Here is a 20670-nt window from a genome sequence, read left to right as displayed (position 1 = left end):
AACTTTCCTGTTGTTCAGGGTTATCTTTCTTCTTGATGTGTCTTTAAAGTACAGAATATTGGGGGGATGAAGCCGGGCTAGAGAGAAAGTTAAGCATGAGAAAAACTCAAAAGTATCAGGAACAACAAACAAACAAAACCAACTGAAAAGGCCCACCTCTTGAACACACCATCCGCACTCTGGACCCAGCTGGAGGCACCTGGCACAGGAGACAACGTTGGAAGAGCCACATCTACTGTGTTCTGAAATTCAAGTTAAGAGCAACCATTAGGCTTCCTTTCAAGGTGAAACTGTACACAATTTGAAATGCAGTTGGAAAAGTGAAATAAGGTCATCTTTTGTTCAAAACAGATGGCATCAGATTATTTATGGTTTCTATAGGAAGCTTTAGCCTGTTCATTGCTGTTAACAGGCACCTGGACAGCTGGCATTTAATTTTCTAAGGTCAGGAAAAAGGAGGGTAGAAATGTGACCTTGGTCACATCTGGGGCTTCAGCTTTATTGTAGGTTGTGCTGCACTGCCAGGAGCCCTTTAAAGTTTTAGGCTACTGAAGTCATAGTTCATAATCTCTGAACCAAGCAGGTGCTTTTCCTTCTGATGGTCTTCCTGTAAAAATTAGCATATCACCATGTGAAGCCATGCTGAATCACAGTGAGGGAAATTTCTGAGAAGTAATCTTGCTGGGCCTTTAAAGTTGTTCCAGCGGAAGGTCTGATTACATTGCTATTGATTATTTTGTGTAATACAGTTCTAGACACTGTGGCATGATTCAGTACTTTAGACACAGAGTGGTTAAAATGAGTGAGTCCCTTTAGAAGATCTGATTATGCTAATATTGATTATTTTGTGTAATACAGTTCTAGACACTGTGGCCTGATCAGTAGACACAGAGTGGTTAAAGTGAGTGAGTCCCTTTAGCTGATTCAATGTGGTTTTTCAGACTGGATCATGTTAAGACCATTGATTCCTGTGCTGGGCCCTATCTGAATACATAGATAGCTGTGCCTTCCTTCCTCTGTGTACTCAGTTCTTAAGGATAACAATGTTCATTATTGTCAACATAGGCACATCAATCTAATATAATAAAGACTGAGACTGTATCATTCTTTTTCTTGTGCTTAGTGGTCAGTCTTTCTATATTTTATTTATTCTGAGATGGCCTCCAAGCACTGGAGAGCATGTACCTCCTGCCTTCCTCATAGGCACACAGTGAACAGGGTGGACGTGAAGGTTACAAGTCACTAATATTCCAGGTTGCAGAGAATATGCAGCTTGTGTAACAAACACAGGAGAGTTCGCCAATTGTTATAATGTGGTAAGCATCTCTCTACTTCGGAGCAATGGGAAGCAGCAAGCATGGGGCTCCCTAATCATTGCTCCATAGAGACCTTGTTTTCCGGTTCTCTCTTTGTTATCTTAGTTCACTTATTTTAATCAGTAGGTCTCTCCTTAAAAGTGCATTCAGCATTAAAATGTGTGTACCAATGGACATAATCACTCATGAACATAAGAGTTTACAGGAACATGGCCCATCAAATTCTCACTGAAATATTTCTTTTCTCTTTCAAGTTTCCTAAACGTTCTGGAATCCAGGGTGAAACAATTCTGACTTGAGTGTGTCATAGCACAGGTGTTGGAGTGGGCAGAGCGAGGGTGGCAACTGCAGTAGAGAGGCACTAACTATAGCGGAATCTCAGGCTAGTGTGTACCTTCCCTCAAACACACTTCCCTAACACTGTCTTCATGGTCTATTATTTACTCTCTGTGGTTCCTCCTACCCTTTGTCTTTGGCTTTAGAGCAACTTTTAGTGTGTGTGTGTGTGTGTGTGTGTGTGTGTGTGTGTGTGTGTGTGATATTCCATGAATTCTTTACTGATCTTCCCAGATTTAGTCTAGAATTCCAAAAACTAAAAATAACTTATGTTTTAGGCTCCCTTCACTACAAGCAGCCAGCTTGGCCATCTAAATATGGAGACTCCTTGTTCCAAGTCATCCATCTGGCTTAGTCTGCAAAATGTAAAAAAAAAAAAAAAACCTGCTTATTCTTAAAATATTCAGAAGGCAGAGTGACTTTCTCAGTTTTATTTCCAGAAAGGAAACCAAACTGGTCTAGAAATCAGGCATCCTGGCAAACTCCTGTGTATGTGCATTCATCTCCAATGCAGTGCTTAAGGTGGGGCCTTGAGGACATGACCATGACTGAGGTTCCTCCCCTGTGAGTAGGAAAATAGCCCTTATAAAAGAGGTTTCTCTTTGTTGCCTCCTTTTGCCTTTTCCATCTCTGTCATGTGAAGGTAGAGTACTCTCACTGGGCATGAAATGTCTGCTCCTTTGTGGTAGATTTGCAAGTCTTCATAGTTATGAGAAACAAATTTCTTATAAATTATTTAATATCAGATATACTGTTATATCAATAAGTAATAAGTAAGGTACAGACCTGACTTGACCTTTACCAGTGCTGGCTGTAACCTTACTGGAACATGGAGTGACATCTATTTTAGATCAGACTTGAAGGGACCTCTGATTCAACAGGTAGAACTTTGAATTGCCAGTCAAGATTGCAGAGTCCTGGGTGGACAGATGCAGAGCCTAGGGCTCTGATTCTTATCTCTTACATTTGTCCAATTCTAACCTAAGTTTCCCTAGGTTAAAGCTTATGTTGGGCTCCTACTTCCACAATATATAGGAAGCACAGCAAATTTAAAAGCAATTTTTTTCTTTCCTTTTTTGTCTTGCCTGGAACTCTATAGCCCAGACTGGCCTTAAAGTAGCAGCCCATGTACTAGACTATCCAAATGAGTGGCCATGAAGAGCTGCAAAAGTTTTCTTAGCATTCTCTTATTAAAACAAAAATTTCCAGGGCCAACCTCTATTCTCCAACTTCAAAAACCTAAAGATGTAGTAAAGATGGATGGGGACCTTGGTCTTGTCAATGCGTCACAGATTCCAGGGCTGACATTGCTCAGACTCTGTATAGCTACAGACAATGAGAGAGCCCAGAAATGGATTTAGAGGAGATAGGACTGATGGTTCTGCAGACCTGGGAGATGGTGAGGAACTCAACTCCATGAGAATAGTGTCAAACTTTATTTCTGGATAGTGTCATGGTTCCACTTCACAGATATGCTTTGACAGATTGAATTTTAAGAGAGTATTCTTTGTTGAAAATTATACAAGTTAGAAAAATGCCTAACATTTTAACAACATGTTAATTATGGCAATTCTTGTCACTGAATGGACAATTGGTGTAAGAAGTTTTAGCATAACATAAATTTTCTCTCCATCTGACACACACACACATACAGACACACACACACACACATATTTGTGAGAGGAGAAACCCTTACAAGGCACACACATCAATGCACAAGTGCTGTTTGTAGAGTCTGGCATCTGTCATCAGCCTCTTGATCTGCTTGGCTCATTGGCTTTCTAATTCCTAATGCAAGAATGAGGTGGTTTCCTAGCAGCCCAGGGCCCTGCTCTGACACCTCATTAGAGTGTGGGCTTGAGTAGTTCTTTCGCCATCAGTGATTGCACTGTCTACCTGATCAGTCCTTTGTCTACTGCTGTTGCCTTACACACACACTACTCTTTATATTCTAGGCTTGCATTCTTAGGAAAGATAATTTATGTTGATCATAACAAGTACTCTTAGCTGGGCAGTGGTGGTGTACGCCTTTAATCCCAGTCCTCGAGATTAAAGGCAGGCAGATCTCTGTGAGTTTGAGGCCAACCTGATCTACAGGAGCTAGTTCCAGGACAGGCTCCAAAGCTGCAGAGAAACCCTGTCTCAAAAAAAAAAAAAAAAAAATTCCATGTAGCTTCTACTTACTAACATGTGCCTAAAATCTCTGTGACTTCATTTCCTCCCTCTAATGAGTACATAACCCATAGCCACCTGTTTCTACAATGATATTGTAAAGAAAAGCATACACACCTGTGATAATGTTATAATAATTGACATTGCTAATCATATGGAGATATCCATAGTGACATGATGGTGTGTGTTTAAATCTGTAGTAAATATACCTTGCTATCTATCCTTAACACGAAAGTCTTTTGAGTTAAAAGACAAAAATTCAAGCTGTAGCTAATATAGAAATATAAGTAAATAAAAAGTCAATGCACTCAGTGTAGTTGTTTGAAATGATTATGAAGAACAAGGAAGTTAAAAATCTTTAACATGTACCAATCCAGTACTGTGAGCAAAAGCCAGGCCCAACGGGGGACCAAATTATAGAAGCTCTCTGAGAACATAGTCATTCCATTCACGTTTTTACTGCGGTACATGTGAGATGATGTCTGTGACTCTCCATAGATAGAATGATAAGGATCTATCCGTTACAGAGGACAGACCAGTAAATCACACATTCATGACACTCAGCTCAGTCCTCTCTGTTTAGATGCTGTCATTTACTAATTATCTTGCGACTATTTAGTCAGTAGAAGTTAGGAAACTCAAACAGATGACAAGAACCTTAAACAAAATATAATAAGCACACCACAGCATCCTTCCCAACCAAAGAAGACAAAAATATTTTGGTGTTTAGACTTAAAGTTTTACCCAAGTCAAATGATCAGGCTAAGTGAAGACTCAAAACAAGACTTCCAGTGTTCTTTTCTTGCTGCAAGAACTGTTCAGCAATATTTTGATGTGATTTACATGATATCTCTTGTTATTAGCTGGTTTATAAAATAAGATTGACAGGCATTATATGTAGATCCTGATAGGAACACTTGATTCTGCTATTACTCCTAGATAGAAAAATTTGTAAGAAAGTGAATTTTTTTTCCAGGCACTATCCCTTTCCTTCTTTTATTTATTATACAAATTAAACTATGCTTGAATAATTGCATAAAACTACTTCCTTAAATAAAAATAAAGTAGACATTGTATTTTGATAACAGTCAAACCAGATATATATATATATATATATATATATATATAGTCTGTGTAATTTTCCAGGGAACTTCAGAGTCTTCTTGATATTCATCTCATCCTATGTCTTATCACTATTACCCTGAAGACTCTGAACCTGATTACTGAAGCTTTTTTAATACAGAGATGCAATATGTACTACTATCTGTTATACAAATAGAAACAAAAAACAGTACTCATAGTTCAGTCATTAGAATCAAAAGTATGAGTCTCTAACAGATATAGTAAATAGTATCAGCTAGCAGATTCCTCTTGTTATCCTTTACCACACTGTTTAATTTCTTTCAAACTTGTAGTAAATAAGCATTCACCTCAAAGCAACAAAGATAAGTATGTTTTTAGGGAAACTCTTTAAAGTATTGTCTAAAGAATTCATCTACTTCTTTGGCTGGTGTGTGCATATGTAGTTGTGGGTGTGTGTTTGTGTGTGTCTGTGTGTGTCTGTGTGTTTGTGTGTTTGTAGAAAATCACATACCACAATACATTTACTGAGAGTGCAAATTGCATTCATGTTTGCCTTCTTGGTTTGCTTCTTGAGGTTTGGAACTCTGGAGGGGTTTTAGAAGAAGAGAAAGTGGTATGAGAATGTTTAATTCTTAGTAGTAGTTGAAAAGAAGAAATATGGAGATTCCTAGCAAATGGCTTTTGTTGAGAAAGATGGTCGAGGAAGGCATAGTAGTAGACCTCAGAGCACAAATGGCATCATAATCTTGTCTCACATTGAAGCAAGACCTAACTTTAAACTCAGATTAGAGAAGCAGAGTTTGTAGGCAAGCCAGTGTAGGGTACAGTTGGGTTGCAATGGCTTGACCGTGACACTGAAACATGACTCCTTGGAAGGAGAGCTATTCTTCTGAGAAGAGAGCAGTTATTGAACCTTAACCAACAGAACTCAAACAGAAGCCTGATGAAAGAAGTCTAGGTGGAGTGCCACCAATGTCCACAGTGATCTACCCCAATTCGTGATAAACCGTTTGAGTACTGAGGCTAGCAGCCTGCTTCTTCCTACTTAATTACTATCCCTAGGATTTCTAAAGAATTTTGAGAGGAAGTGGAATTTCCCAGCCTCTCTTGCAATGATGGTGATTGAATGAATCGTTCTGATGACAGAGAATTATCCCAACGTTGCTTAATGGTTCTTTTGTGAAAGATTCTCAAGAAGGAGTTTTCCATCCCTTGCCCATCCTGCTTCTTTCTTTCAGCCACATTGAAATGATGTCTCAAGTGTCCACCAACATCTTCAGACTAGAGGAGGCAACTTGTCTTAGATTAAGAGTGAAAGGGCCCATGAGTTTGTGTCTGAGTCTGTGTGTATGTGACACTCTGAGCTGCATCTGAGGATGAGAATAGATAAACCTAATTCACTGCTTTTAGGAACTATACTAACACAGCTAGTTTAACTAACAAATTTTTGTCTGAAAGTTTAAAAAAATTAGTAAGGGACAGAGAAAAATCCTCAAGTACAAGGTTTTTGTTTGTTTGTTTTCTGTGGAAGAGGGCCTGTGGGTCAAGAGGAAGGGATGTGGCATGGACCACATGGTGACCATTGCTGTCTAACAACGTTCTAGCATTTCAACATTGCAGACCTTCTTCTCCAGCACCTTTTCATTTCATTTCTAATGAGCCTCAGTATTAATGCCTTTTCCTTGGGGAAATCTTGTGGGGGTTGGCTTTTAGTAGAGGATAAAAATGTGTATAACAGTTCTCTCAGGCAACAAAATAATTAATTCTTTAGGGGAAAAAAATCCCCGACACTGTGGGAACCAGGAAATTCACTATATAATTCCTCCTAATTACACCAAGAACAGGAATGGTAACGATTTACTGACACTGTAGGAGCCAGCCGTGATAAGCTAAATAGAAACAGACCACCCAAAGGAAGTCCTTTACTTCCAACTATTATCACCTGCCAGTGTAGGATTCTGCCATCCTGAGTCCCAGTACATGTATCCCTGAAGCAATGCATGGTTGCATGAAGAACCACAAACTGAGATTACCCGAGTTCCATCCAAGAACAAACCGTTCATTCAAAGGAAAAGTCTAACGTTCCAACCATTGTAGATAGCACACACTCACCAGGACACCCCTTGACAAATATCAGCCAATCAGGGGTCCTGAACCTTACGAATCCCTCACCCCCATATTTACTACTATAGAAACCCAACTCTAACTGAGCTCTGGGCTCTGATTATTCCAATATGTTGGACATGGGGAGAGACAGAGTTTGCAAACTTATATAAAATAAAGGCTCTTTGCTTTTACATATGGGACTCAGTCTCCTCGTTGGTTTTTGGGAGACTTCGTGGATCTGTACATAACAGACACAAGGATGAAATGCCTACAATTCTGATGCAGAGACTGAGGCCATTAAAGGCAAGGGTTCAGTTAATCAATACAAAACTATCAGAATGGTATGACAGCATGGGAAAAGAGTGTGAAGTCATGACCTTCCCTTTCAGGGTTCTGGGAACAGGTCCTATAGTAAGACTAAGAAACCTGAGTGTAAATGCTTCCTACAAGTCCTATCCCCAAGGTCAGGCATTTAGTTAAGCAAGGGTCTCCAGTCATTCCCTCCTGAGGAACTTAAAGCCCTGCAATTAACTTTTGACTGGTGCTTATTGTCAAGGTCACTGCTAGACTCCTCAACCCTGAAGCCACATCCCAGTTCACACGCCCCTTGTGTGTCTCCAGTTTAAGTATATGGTTTAAAAAGAACTGTGAAACCTTTTTCACCACTTTGAAAAGATTTTCCCCCATATTTTGTTTGCTTTCCCTTGGAGATGACTAAACCCTTTAAACATATTTTGTTTCTTTTTAAAGATTAATTGATTTATTATATTAGTATTTTGTGTTCGTGTGTGTTCTGTGTGTCTGTGGCTGCACACGTCATGGTGAGCATTGAGGTGTGAGGACAACTCTTTGGAGTTGGTTCTTTTACCTTTCCGTGCTTCCCAGTGACCCGACTTAGGCTGAGGCAAGTGCTCTGACCCTCCGAGCTCTCTGGAATGCCTATAATGTGTTTTCTTTATATCCTTAGCATAGGAGTCCAGTACCTGGGTTACACCAGTAAATGCACAATGAAGAAACAGAATTCTATGTTGAGCTTAATTTGGAAATTTAATTCCTAGGGTTTATAATAGCTCTTGAATGTTTACATTTTAAAATAACCCTCATTTCCGAAATGTATTTATTTTAAAAGACAGCATAACTGTGTTTGTTTCTAGATCCACATCTGGATAAAGCACAAATCTCCAAATTCATGAAAACAATCATATCCTAGTGACATTATTTATTTTGAAAATACAACTTTTATTTTGAAAGCCATTTAAAATATAATTTATTTTGAAAATTAAATTTGTTTCCAAAGAACTCTGACTCTATGATGAGATGATACAATTAAAATTTCACTTTTTAACTTCCTCTCATCAGATGCAAAATCAGTAAATCCATTTGTGTTCTTTGATCGCTGTTCCTTTCCTACGTTGGACTAATCCCTCAGAAATTATTTAGGAGTGTTCAAACAGAACTTTGGGGTGTATATTACCTTATGTTTCAGTGACAAGACTCAACCTTCTCGTTATTTAGAATATATTTCATGTGATGATATTAGACAAGCAAAGTGGCGAAGGTTCCTGAATGTTGCAGTGGCATTGCACATTCTTGCCACTGATCCTACTCTCTCTGGGGCTGTGCAGAGTGAGGCAGTTACATTGGGCTAGGATGGTATAAGTCTGAATGCCAGTTTAAAAGAAGAGCCAGTATGTAGGTACAAGTAACCTTCGTTTGTGTTGAAACTGATGGTCACAAAAGGCCTGTTCAGAGGGGATGAGCACATAGCAGAAATTTTCATTATAATTTATTTTTATACATAATAATCATTTTGAAAGGCTCTAACTGGTACACCCATTGGGTGACTGTAATTTATGCTTCATCTTCAGTCACTTTTTACACTGAAAAAGGCACTGGTATAATTAATTATAATTACAGTTATGTCATTACTATAATTTGGAACTTCCTAGAGAGGCTGAAGGTCAAGATCAGTCTTAATTAGCAGTTTTCAACCCATGGGTCATGATTTTTGGAAAACACATATTTCTGATGATCTTAGTCACTGACACATGACTCAGTAACAAAATTATAGGTATGAAGTAGCAATGAAAATAATTTTATGGGTGGGGGGGTCACCACAACATAAAGAACTGTATTAAAGGTTGTAGCATTAGGAAGATTGAGAACCACTGATCTTAAATGCTGTTTCAGTGGTGAGTACGCAGAAGTAACAATAACAAAACAATTAGACGGTAGTTGAAAGATGTGTGAATGTCTATTCTCCCAGCTATCAATGATAAAGGACCCCTCCTAAATCACTTATAAAGAGGCAGTGGGGGACTGGTCCCAGGAGCAGTGGTGGTGGGGTCACCTGAGGCTTCAGTGGGTCCCCTGGTGGGCAGCCTGAGGCCTAGGGAAGGGGAGGGAGACAGATATGCCGTGCAGAGAGTTTGGGTATAGAGTTTATTTACTGTGTTATGGAGGGGAAAGAAACAGGGGAAGGGGAGAAGGGAAAAGAGGGGGAAAAGGCGGAGAGAAGAGAGAGAGGAAGAAGCTACCTCTTCTGAAGAAAGGCAGTCAGAGATGGGGGAGAGGGAGGGAGAGAGGTCTGGAGAGGAGATGGAAGATGGACTTGCCTTGGTAAGGAGGGGGGGGGAGTTGGGAGTGGGCAGAGCTTGTCTCTTAAAGAAACAGGATATCCAGGTGACAGACCAGGCCAGAAGATTACAACATTCCCCTCCCCTCATGGGCTGGCCTGGAGCGAGGATTGAAGGCCAGGTAAATGCAGAAATCAGATTAAAGGTAGATTATGTTTAGGTCACATTCCATGTACACCTTGATATATATCTTTTGATGTGTGAAGCAGATGAGCACACAAAACAAATGTTTGTTTGCTTGATGATTGCTGTTCCTGTTTATCCCTAGGCCATGAAATTTCTTGAGTAGGCCAAGTTGTCACTCAACAAACAGCAATAGTAGCTCCAGAAAGGATCCAGTTTGGTTGTTCCTCGGGCAAGTCAGTTTGTCTTTGGACACTCACCTGGTAGGAAAGTGAGATGAACTCAGGAAAGATGGGTCAAAGCCACTCATCTCCTTTCCACCAAAGCCCCTGAACTTCCAAAAACATCAACAGCTCAGGACTCAAGGAAGGTTCCAGAGGCCTCTCTGAGGTAAATGCTAGTAAAGGCTGTATTTGTCTAACTTGGAAAGGCATGTGCTTTGTGTCTTGTTTTCACTGGAACCTTTCCATACATTCCAGCTATCCTGTTTATGAGGCACACTCCCTTTCTAGAAAAGCCAGATATGCACCAACTTTCCACCCTACAAGTTTTGAACTTAACATACTGGATCAAATGAGTCCAGGGGCTCTTCCTATTTTCCTTTCCAGTTCTCGGTACGTAGGAATTTCCATTCTCCTTCTTAAAAATAAAACAAAACAAACAAAAACCAAAATGCCAAACATACTGTTTTTCATGCCAGAAAAATGATTTAGAGGCAAAAGAACAATGCCCTCTGGTAATAGGAATGCCTTGTCTGCATGGAATCTTGACCTGGAGTCATAGTGCAGGTGTGTGCATGACTAAAACCACAAGGCAACACCTTTTAAGGTAAGGAATTTAGTTTCCTTTCTGTAAACCATGTGTGTTTGTCTGTCTCTGTGTATGATGACTCCTACCTGCATGGTTTTGTAAAGATCTCTTGTTCACGACAGTCAATCCTCACTGAAGCTAACTGCTAGTGAACTTGTGGGCATTTTCCTGTCTCTGCCTCCCATCTTGCCACCAGCACAGTGATTTCCATACGTGACTTTTTCTGAATTCTGAGGATCTGAGCTCAGGTCCTCATGCTTATGCAGTCAGTCGTGCCTCCCTTTCTCAGTCTAGGAATGTAGTTTTCAGTAAAATAAACGAGCACATGATTAAAAGCCTAAGTGTATGAAACCCAGTTAGAAATTGGCTTTCTTCATACTGCATTTAATAGTTCTGGATACTGCCACTTGAAATCTCAAATCTATATTCATCATCAGATACAATTATGGGAAATTAAACAGTAATGACTCATCCCACAATTACCCCATGTTGGGCCCTGTATAGTCTCCCTGCTAGCATAAAAATCCTTTGAGGGTAGCACTATTGTCCCTCTGTTTTGGATGGTAAACTCAAGTCTCGGGAAACTGTCAACCCAAAGTCATCTAGCTAGTATGCCTGGGACAGGCATTGTGGGCAGTGGTGACTACAGAGCGCTTCTTGGTGAAGACTGTCCCACATGTAGTTGAGAACAACAGAAAGACAATTTACCCAATGTAGCACTGAAAGCTCCTGGGTATTAAAGTTATTAATGTTAGTCCTTCAGTGGTGACTCAGTAACCCCGTGTACCCACAGCCATGACATGATGTACAAGCAATCTATCCCTACTTCTCCTGTCCCCTGCCCTAAGGTTGGTTCATTATCCCACTCTAACAGCAGTGTTTAGTGTTCACAATGTCAAAGAACCCCCTAAATGTTTCAGCCCTTTGCGAGATTCATTTTCTTTCTATGCCCATGGTAAATTTGAGGTTTAGCTTGAAAGTTTTGGCCTGAGCCTCCTGCAGAGGCAGGAATCAGGTCTGCGCAGTGTTCAGTGTAGGGGAGGGCAGGATCCTCTTTTCAACTCTTTCCCCAGCCTCTTGCCAGAAGATTCTCTGAGCAGCTTACTAATTAGGCAGAAGCATAAAGTGCTGTTCACAGGGGCCTTTCACTTGCTAACTTCCAGTTCTGCCTCGGTAGCCAAATCTGGACCAGTAAAGAGAGCAGGGTTGGTCTTCTGTCACCATCTCTCCTCTGTGGTTCTGCTTGCCGGCAGATGAGGTTTGCTACTTCCCACGTCACAGTCTGTGGGTTGATAGGACACAAGCAGTGAAGACCGTGCATCTAGCTATACAGGTCTCTTAGCATATGGGGCTGTTTAAGACACAGTTTATAACAAGAAAGATTTATTTGAAAGTCAACAAAGTCCTCTTGTTTTAGCTACGACACCTGCACATAATGTTGGATGAGCATTCACGTTGAGTTTCCTGTTTTAATATTACAGGAAGGCAGCAGCAGCCCTTGCAGATAGTGGGAGAACTCTGCATGTTGACACAGCACTGCCTCCACAGGTCAGTCGAAATCTGGGCTCTCACATGCTAAATGTTCTATCAATAAATTTACAGTTAACATTGTAAATTAGGATATTATTTGTCAAGAGAACAACCAGTGCAGAGTAAAAAGTATCTTTTCTCCTAACAGAATACAGAAAAACATGAAATTATATGATATAGCTTTTAAAAAGCAAACTAATGGCACTTTATAAACATTTTTGGCTTCAGCTCCCTTGATGACCAACTCAGGGTTTTATAAGCCTATATGGCATTTGGTTAATTTGTATACCTTCTTCAGTTCAGATTAAGAGGTAAATTATTCTAATGCCCTTCAAATCAATTGAGATTGCCGAAAAAATATAGTTTTAATGCTGAAGAGACCATGACCAAGGAAATTTTTATAGCATTTCACTTGGAACTTGTTTACAGTTTTGAAGGGTTAATCTGTGGTCAGCCTGGTGTGAGCTTTTGATACACCTATTCCAAAAGGGCATAGCCTCTCTGTGGAGTTTGAATAGGTATGATCCCCATAGACTCCTGTGTTTGAATGCTTGACCCATAGGGATTCGTACTATTAGGAGCTGTGGACTTGGAGTAAGTGTTTCACTGTGGAGGTGAGTTGTGAGATCTCCTGTGCTCAAGCTCTGCCCAGTGACACAGTTCATCTGCTTTTTCCTGTCGATCAAGATGCAGCAATCTCAACTCCTCCTCCAGTATCATGTCTGCCTGCAGACCACCATGGAGATGGTTGACTAACCCTCTGAAACTGATCCAGTCCTAGTTAAATGTTTTCCTCTCCCTTTACAGCAATAGAAACCCTAAGATACATTCCATTAAGGTTATACCTCCTAATCCTTCCTAAACAGTTCCACTAACTGGGGACCAAGAATTTAAACATGTGAGCCTATAGGAACAATTCTCATTCAGATCACTACATCAGCACCTCAAGCTGTTAAGAAATAGGCAGGACATTGATAGCAGTCTAGAGGTTCTTTATTAATTAATATTGTTACTACTCACAGTATACTAATGCAGTTTGAACTCCATGTTAATATATTTTATATTCTATATATTAAATTCTCCTCTACACTCAACACTAATGATAGTTGCAGATGTATTTGTGTCTTTTCTAAAGTTCATTTTACTTATAGGGCCATACAACAGGAAATTCTGTGTTACAATCAGATGAAGTATATCTTGCACAATAGACATGTAGACATATACTCTTCTATAATAACTAAATTGCCTTAAACTTTTAAAAACCAGTATTTATGCAATTTCATTGACCACAATTTGAAATATATGCATATTACAATGGAGTTGGTATATTCAGACAACTTAATATTAATGCTAAGTTATGAGCTGCTGTAATTCTTTGCTTTGAAAGTCTTTGAAATTTTTGCTCTGTATTCCTCACATGTCTCCTAATAATTAAGTTACTTTCCCTTCATTATAATTCAGTTTTCCTAGAGTTCATCATTCCCTGGAAAAGTTTCCCAACAGGGTTTTAATATTATTCTTGCTCTCTCTATATTCTTGCAGGATTCTGTCCCAGCACCACCTCCCAACACTTCTCATCAGTCCTTCCTAATGAACAGTTCTGACATAGCAGACTGCACCAGGTCCCATGTTCATCATTACATACATACAAGACTGCACTAGGCCCCATTGCCATCATCATACAAGTGCTAGACTGTGCCAGATACCACTGTCCTCATTACAGAAATGCATTCTAAACTTGACAGTATGTTCATCGCTTTGTTCAAGTACTTACAGGCCTTGCCCTGCCACCATAGACAGAGCCATTAGGACAGATGCTGACTGTGATAGGGTGGGAACCCTCTTAGGTTCTAAGAGCACTGCCCAGTAAATATGGAATGGTTCTTAGATTCAATATTGAAATTTCCTCTTGATGGATTTTTTCTGTGACTAATATAAATGACCTTCTTTGTCTCGTTGACTGATTTTAGCTTGAAGTCTATTTTGTTAGATTTAAGACAGCTATACCCGCTGGTTTCTTAGGTCTATTTGATTGGTATATTTTAAAACCAAAGAGAAGTTGAATAAAGGAAACATTCAAGACAAGCCAAAAGATGGAACAGAAGGCTGCCCGCTAAGAAGGATGCTAATGCTTGGAGGTGAAAGTGAACAGAAGAGGCCAACAGCAGCATGTGAGGAATCAAGCAATAGCTTGATTCTTAGAGTCTGGAGCTGCTTCATAGCTGCTGGCAATAGCCATGGTTGTTAGACAGCCCCTCCACAGCTCTTGCTCTTGTACCTTGCTCCTGCACCTGGCTTTTGTTCATGACTGGTTAATTTCCATTTGAGCTTCTTTTTAAACTTGCCATTTGTGATTCTTTCTTCTTAAACCTTCACTTTTTTTTTCTAAGTCTTCCCACCAAGACGTGACTGTATCTTAACCTTTATATGGGAGAGAACATGGGAGTGGTTTGTCTTCCCTGCCCCAACCTTGTCTTTATTCTCTTCCTGTAGCACAAGCTCCCCCACACAAGATCACCTCCTCTGTCTGCTCAGTGAATGGTTCATTCAAAAGCAAATGGCTATTTCCTAATTACATTTAACAACTGATATTCAGTGATGATTGATTGTCCTGTGCCTTCAACAATGAGCATTACTCTCCTGCCTTTCCCCTTCTGACAACTTCTTTTCTTATGTCTGGCTATTTTCATACCTCTCAGTAGGTTCCGCACCTGGAGCCTCCATGAGCTAATAAAACTTTCAGATTCCTCTCCTCAAACATAAACACAAATGTTTTTCTTTAATTTCCAATTTCTTCCCTAAGTTTCTGTTTTGGATTTCCAACATCATTCCAGACATCTATTTAGATCCCTGACACATCCTCAAAATCCACAAGTATTCCTCTTCTCAGCCAAATGGGTTTTCATTAATAACCTTATTTTCCTATTTATTTCAGTTTAAATCTTTAAACCCGGTTCCCAACAGCCTACCAGTCCCTAGAACTCTGCTCTAACTTCACAGTTCCTAGCATTTAGCCTCTGTCTCACCATTCCCTCTGATCCTTCCTGCTTTAGGCTCTTTGCCATTTACTCTGTCATAACTTTCTTATAGTCTCCTTCAGCCAGTGCTCGACACTAAAAGTTATTCAACAAGGACTGGGGAGATGCTCAGCTGATTTTTTGATTTGCCACAAAAAACCCTGTAGATTCCCAGAATCCACATGAAAAGCCAGGCATGGTGTGTATGCATGCTTGCCTCTATATGCTGCTCCTTTTTCTATTTCTGAGTTACAGAATCCTACTTTCTAGATGCTCTAAGGTTTGTTTATGCACTTGTGGCTAATTGTATTTGAGGGATCTTTGTCTGAGGTGACTATAAAAATGCTCTTCACATTCATCTACAGCTCTACATACAGAGTTGTGTTCCTACATCACTTATTTAAGGGCCTAGGAGTAGGGTCATAGGGCAGATGGTAAGCATAAATGTCACTATGTGAGATACAAACAATCTGCATTCCAAGTGGCTGTGGCGTTTTCCATTTCAGCAGCAAAATATAAGTATCACAGGTACTTGGCATCCTTAGGAGGGATTTATAGTGTCACAGTTTTAAGAGCCATTTTACAGCTTCTGGGCTGGCTCAATAGGTAAAGCATTTGTCATGCAAAAATGACTACCTGAGTTCTTTGGGTCCTCAGAACCCTTGTAAAAGGTCAGGCATGCTACAGTGAATCTGTGACCCCTCTGTAAGGAGGCAGAAACAAGAGGATACCTAAGGCTTTCTGTACAGCAAGCCGAGTTAGACCAGTAAGCTCCAGGGTGAGTGAGAGACCCTGCCTCAAAAATTAAAGTGGTGACTAATTGAGGAAAATTCTCAGTGCTGACCTCTAACCTCAACAATCATGCATATATATAGACATGTGCATACATATAAATGTCAACAGACCATTGCTTCCAGCTTCACTTCTTGATACAGTGTGATCATATTACTATCCTATGAACAAAAATTTCAAAAGTCAAAATAAACCCCCCTAATCCTGTATAAATTCCTTCCTCCTAAGAAGTAGTGAAGTGTTATTAGTCTATTTAACTTGCTAGAGTCAAATACCTTAGACTTAGTAACTTGTTAGCAGTGAAATTGGCTGCTAACTGTTTCGGAGGACGCTGGGGCAGTGAAGTACTGACAGGCTGTGTGGTCCCTTTCTGATAGCTACATACGGCTTCTTCCTTGAGGACCGCAATGACTTTATAACCTAGTTAGTCATCTTCCCAAGGTCCTGCCTTTTAACACTGACACCTCCAGGATTTGATTTAAATATTTATATTTTGGAAGCACCCAAAATCTATTGCTAACTCTATAACCTCTTCTTTCACTTCTCCCCTTATGCCCTAGGTCAGTATTTCTCCCACCTAAGTAGTGCCAGCCTGTGCCCTTCCATCTGTACAATCCAGCCAGTCCTTCAGCTCCCAATTTAGACCCATGTCACTTATCTCGTGTCTCTGTCACCAAGGTACCCTCTGTCTTTCCTTCAGGCATAGTTAACCCCTTCACTAATGAATGTTTCCATAATTGTATTATAATTCTTACACTATGCAGGGCTATTTTTCTGCATATTATCTGCTACTTGTATTTTTTATTTAGATATTTACATATTATGTTTGGGTCTGTAATTTATATATTACACCAGCAAACACACTTACCAAGAAGTAAAGTCCTCCAGGAAGAAGTTGCTCTCAGTCCAATTGGAAAAACTTCCTTTGATACTTTCACTAGCAAAGCCTGTCAAACAATCAGCTCAGTCACCTCCTGCTGACAAAACACTCTAGGCTCAGAATGTACTCAAGAGTATTCTAGGCTAGCAAAGAAACCCATCTACCACCAGGAAGGAGAGGGGGTAGGGCAAGCCCCTCATAATCGAGTGAGAACAGACTTCCTTTTCTTCTACAACAATCAAATGCAAGCAAACCCTGAACCCCCATCCCCTTTCCCCACAGTACCCACTGTATCAAGCACAGAGTTCCTCAAGACTAATCTCACTTTTCCTTGGTTAACCAATCACTATAAGATGATGCTCAAACTGTCAAGTCTCCATCCACCCACCCCTCACTCTGATCACCCTAAGGCTCTGTGGGATATGTCCTCCCTTCATCTTCATCCTCCCAGCCATCACATCCCTGCTGGTTCCCATTCAATCCTTGGTGTATTACAGAAGAGTTGCTTCCAGTGCTCACTCAGTGCTTCTCCAAGGGCTGTGCTCCCACTACTGACTTATGAGAGGCGATGATTTCCTTTCCTAGCCCTCATGGATAACCTGGAGATGGACAGCATGCCTTCCTCATTGTCATTTCCAGAGTTCTCCCTAAGTGCCTCACTCTCGTTGACCCTAATAACCAGAGGTCTTTCAGTAGGAATGGTCAGGTATTTAATGCCATTTATTGACTCCAGGCTGAATTCCCATCTCATCTCTAGAAAGCTGTGACTGCTTGATTACAACCAATGGACCAGGCTGTCAGACACGCCTTCCATTTAATATGCACAGGCCATTTCTGCAAAACGTACATATTCAGGCTGCCTGTTCTTTTCACCAATTATTTCAGTCGCCGCCCTAATTTTGCCATTCTCTCCTAAGGTCATAGTTTCAGAGATGTCATTAGTAGACATGATATCTTGATGCCACATATCTTCTCTGAGCACAGCCTCCCTCCTTTTAATCCTTAGTCCTTCTAAGTTCTGGATGGTGACAATGAGCGACCTGTTCTTGAATCCGATTATTGAGATATTACCTATCTCTCACTCTGCTTGCTATGCTTCTGTTCCCCATCCTTCAGCAAATCAGTTAATGCTTTCACCGCCTTTCAATTTTTGTTCAAATGTCACCTTTCTTCACTACCATGAACCCTGCTAGTGCTCTCAAGATGGAAATTTCCAGCTGCCTTCCTCTCTACTTTCACAATTGCACATACAATCTTTTATGCTAGATAATTACTGAAAATTTATTAATATGTGATTATTACACAGAATGAGTAAAGTTCTGAATGAATGTATGATGTGGGCAAGCCATGTTGTGGACAAATGCCTAAGCTGTATGGTGGTGGTAAAGATTCCCTAGTGAGGCTCAGAGAGATGGGAAAGCCTTTCTTAGGTTTGAGTGTGAATGTTGACAAGATGTGCAGAAAAGCACCATAGCTTTGCCCTCTTGAATGTTTATGACCTGAAGTTTATTCCCCTACACAGAATTCACCTACCAAGACTAACCAAACCTGCCTTCTTGTCCAGCTGTATTAATTACCTGGCTTCCTTCTTAAAAAAATTAAAAAACTGAATGTAATAATGTTGCTTCTTGTTCAGCTATATGCAATACCCCTGCCTCCCCTTCAACTGTATATAAATAGCCTATGGTGCGTCTACTGTGACGGCGTTTCCACTAGATAGACAAGCTCACCGGATCCCAGCTTTTCTGTGTCTGTGTGCCTGTCCTTTCCTCCTTCATTTCCTCACCACCCAAGGTAGGTGAATCATTGGAGCTTTGCAGAACACAGCCATTTATTGTTTATTCTGTTTTCTGCTACCAAAATTATAAACTCATAAGGAAAGAAATGTGTGTGCGTGTGTGTGTGCGCGTGCATGTGTGTGTGTGTGTGTATGTGTGTGTGTGTGTGTGTGTGTGAGAGAGAGAGAGAGAGAGAGAGAGAGAGAGAGAGCATTGTATGTGTTTTTCTGTACATGTATTCCTGTGTGCAGGTGTACAGGCAAGAGATCGTCCTCCTCTGTCCATCTCCACCTCACCATTTCAGCAACTGGTTGACAGATCCTCAGGATCTGCCTGTCTTTGTCCTTTCACCACTGGGCTACAGGTGCATACCACCATGTTTGGCTTTTATATTGGTGCTGGAGGACGGAATTCAGGTGCTGAAACTTGCACTGGAACACTTCACCCACTGGGCTCCATCCCTCCATTCCTTTCAGATATTGTTCTCTTGCCATATGAATGTAATCTCTGATGGGACTAGTAATTTTGTTCCTTCTGTTCTCTGGGGTTTAGAGAAAGACCAGGCAGTCTCTAAACAGTATGTATTTGTAGAGTGAGTGGATAAACAGGCATCTTTTCTTCATTGATCAAAATGCCCTGCGTGTCTTCTCCCCCGCCCACTTCTTTGACTTGTGTTTATTTCTGTGTCATTCATGCCCTGCGTGTCTTCTCTCTCCCTCTCTCACTTCTTTGACTTGTGTTTATTTCTGTATCATTCATGTAGCTTTTCCCCATCTGCTTCCCCTTTCTCAATTCTCCCAGGAACTTAGCATACCCATCTTGGAGGAGTTTAGCCTGTCTTGTCTGTTATGTTCTGCACTCCTTCCCAGCACACATATACTAATATTTCCCTCCAGGAACCATCCCTGAACTTGAGCTCTTTCATATCCCTAACTAAGCCTACTCATTTGCTTAGTTAATCCTCATGTTTCCCATTTTACACACATTTCACAGTTCAGACACAGTGAAAGCAACTATGCTCTTGGGGTACAGCATACACAATCTGGAATCATGGTGCTCTCTGATGACTCATTTCATGATAGTCCTGGACATACATGCTGTGCACATGTGTACTGAGAAATGAAAATCCTTAATTTCTTCCATTAACCAGAGTTGCTCACTCTAACACTCAGTTAAGGGGAGGAAAATGAAAACCAAGCCTTAATATTTATAAAGACACTCAGGCTCTGTCTTCTATCAGAACACATTTGCCCTGTATCCTGTCTTCAACTGCAAGAGGGAAAGGAGACTTCTGTAACTCCATACCATTGCCTTATGTCTTCACTTAAATATTCAAGTGCAGCCACTGTGTCTGGCTAAGTCTGCAGCAGCAGCCAGACCAAGGGCCCATACACTTCCTGGGTAATGATGGTTTATGACTCAGCTCTAACTGTGAGTTTATGAATCAGATAAAATGATTACTGTAAGGCTTTCTCCTCTTAACAAAGAATATTTAAATGAGACCCTTGCCAACAGGGAAAGCATATATGTACATCTTAAATAGTTTAAAAAGGAGTCAGGATGTGATCAACCATGGAATTTGATTAAAACACCTTTTACATGTAGCACATGGAATCAACTTACTTCCCTTTCACCTCATGAGAACTCTGCTAGTATTAGTCAAAGCTGGTTCCTTGGAATGAAGTGGTTAGGAATTTAGCTCACAGAAGACCATCATATCATTGGGGTATAGGGGGAGAAGAGTCCAGTTGAGGATTTTGGAGTAGTAATGGCATTGATGCATTTCCTCATCTATGAATTTTCTAGTAATTCCTGCTACTCGGTGGTGGAGGGGTATTTTAAAGCTATAGTACTTGCTGTGTATAGTTTACGGCATCACAGCCAAACGTTTACAAGCATATCACAAAAAGCACCAGGCAGGGAGCAGTGGCATCAGATAACAGGACCCTGTCACTTCAAATGGAGACAGAGAGGGACAAAGCACACTTCCTTGAGGAAGTTCCTGGCCCCTTTTTACTGCCTGATTGCACATCTATACTGTCTGCTTTCCAACTACAAGATGCCTGTGAAAAATCACACCCTATTGCTAGG

General features: G+C 40.6%; 1 protein-coding gene across 1 annotated transcript in view; it reads right to left on the bottom strand.

Moving 5' to 3' along the window:
* The window catches only part of Itgb8 (integrin subunit beta 8), a 90720-nt gene that overhangs the window by 52999 nt on the left and 17051 nt on the right, over window positions 1–20670 (bottom strand). The window contains exon 2 of the mRNA XM_057782887.1: window positions 157–242. Coding sequence (XP_057638870.1) covers window positions 157–242 — 86 coding nt within the window. The remainder of the gene's footprint in view (window positions 1–156; window positions 243–20670) is intronic.

Source organism: Chionomys nivalis, chromosome 10 (genome assembly GCF_950005125.1).
Source record: "Chionomys nivalis chromosome 10, mChiNiv1.1, whole genome shotgun sequence".
Taxonomy (NCBI): Eukaryota; Metazoa; Chordata; class Mammalia; order Rodentia; family Cricetidae; genus Chionomys; species Chionomys nivalis.
Note: the sequence above shows the minus strand (reverse complement) of the source record. Positions and strands in the feature narration are given on the sequence as shown.